The sequence below is a fragment of the Mustela erminea genome, chromosome 9, assembly GCF_009829155.1.
Source record: "Mustela erminea isolate mMusErm1 chromosome 9, mMusErm1.Pri, whole genome shotgun sequence".
In the NCBI taxonomy this organism is placed as follows: domain Eukaryota; kingdom Metazoa; phylum Chordata; class Mammalia; order Carnivora; family Mustelidae; genus Mustela; species Mustela erminea.
In genome coordinates this window covers 58,742,173-58,743,732 of record NC_045622.1, presented here as the reverse complement: position 1 = coordinate 58,743,732, position 1,560 = coordinate 58,742,173, and the positions used below count along the sequence as shown (strand labels likewise).

General features: G+C 41.6%; 1 protein-coding gene across 1 annotated transcript; it reads left to right on the top strand.

Annotated features, from left to right (window-relative positions):
- The first annotated feature begins 420 nt into the window (after positions 1-420).
- LOC116598060 (olfactory receptor 51A7-like) lies at positions 421-1,356 on the top strand. The gene has a single exon (XM_032356257.1). The coding sequence runs from the start codon at positions 421-423 to the stop codon at positions 1,354-1,356; it is 936 nt and encodes a 311-aa protein (XP_032212148.1).
- Positions 1,357-1,560: the final 204 nt, after the last annotated feature.

Below are 1,560 nucleotides of genomic sequence, written 5' to 3'. Positions count from 1 at the left end.
GCTAAAAGTGTTATCCTATGGTTCAGCCTAAGAATATAAAATTTTTCATTGACTTGGGTTGGGGAGGTGCAAATCCTAATAGAAAAGGGAGAATTTGTTTGCAGGTCACTGCTCCTTATGTGGGTATTTTTATTTGTTTGTTTGTTTGTTTGTTTGTTTTGAGGACTTTATGGAGAAACGTGATTGGTCAAGATAGTTCCTATATTCCTGCTTCTCCTTACCAATTAACATTATCTGACTCTATTATCAATAGCTTGTTCAGAAGAAAGACTTCATTCTTACATTTCTTGATATGAGTTTCAAAATTGCATTTCTTTATGTCTCAAACAAAAGTGCTGAAAGGAGGGAAATGAGCATAATAGACTTATGTTGATAGTATCATTTCAGGTCTGGGAATAAATACTTTCCAACTGATTCATCATGCACACTCTCAATTCCTCTAAAATTGAGATCACCACGTTCTTCCTGATTGGAATCCCAGGACTAGAGCATGTTCACATTTGGATCTCTGTCCCCATTTGCCTCATGTACCTAGTGGCCATCCTTGGCAATTGCACCATCCTCTTTGTTATCAGGACAGAGCCTTCACTCCATGCCCCCATGTACTACTTCCTCTCCATGCTAGCTGTCTCTGACCTGGGCCTCTCCCTCTCATCTCTCCCTACTATGCTGAGGATCTTTGTTTTCAATGCTACAGGAATTTCCCCAAATGCCTGCTTTGCTCAAGAATTCTTTATCCATGGATTCACAGATATGGAGTCCTCAGTGCTCTTGGTCATGTCTTTTGACCGTTTTTTGGCCATACGCAACCCTCTGAGATACAGCTCCATCCTCACCAATGCCAGAGTTGCCAAAATGGGCCTGGTGTTTCTCGTTAAAAGCGTGCTCTTAGTGCTCCCATTTCCTTTCACTCTCAAGAAACTGACATATTGTAGGAAAAGCCTACTTTCTCACTCTTATTGTCTGCACCAGGATGTCATGAAGCTGGCCTGCTCTGACAACACGGTCAACTTTTTCTATGGCTTCTTCGTTGCCCTCTGTATGATGACAGATAGTGCGTTCATTGCCGTGTCCTACATATTCATCCTGAAGACTGTGATGGGCATTGGATCTCATAAGGAGAGGCTTAAGGCCCTCAACACCTGTGTCTCTCACATCTGTGCTGTGCTTATCTTCTATGTGCCCATCATTGCTTTGGCCTCCATGCACCGTTTTGGCAAGCACAAGTCCCCAGTGGCCATGATCCTCATTGCTGACATTTTCTTGCTAGTACCACCTCTGATGAACCCCATTGTATACTGTGTGAAGACACGACAAATCCGTGAGAAGGTTTGGGGAAAACTAGGTCTAAAATGAAGGTATGGGAAAAGGTAAGAAAAGGTCAGCCAAGATAGGAGAATAAAATATTTCTAAGCAAAGTATTATGGATATTTATTCTTACCTTCCTTGATCATTCATATAATCACTACAACATATAGGCTGGGCACTGGGATCTATAAGCCTGGGACTCACATGGGCATTGACAGGTAAATATGGAATAAATTTTGCAATACTATATTT

Excerpts from the sequence above, each read along its gene's own strand:
- LOC116598060 (XM_032356257.1), top strand. The coding sequence starts at position 421 with ATGCACACTCTCAATTCCTCTAAAATTGAGATCACCACGTTCTTCCTG.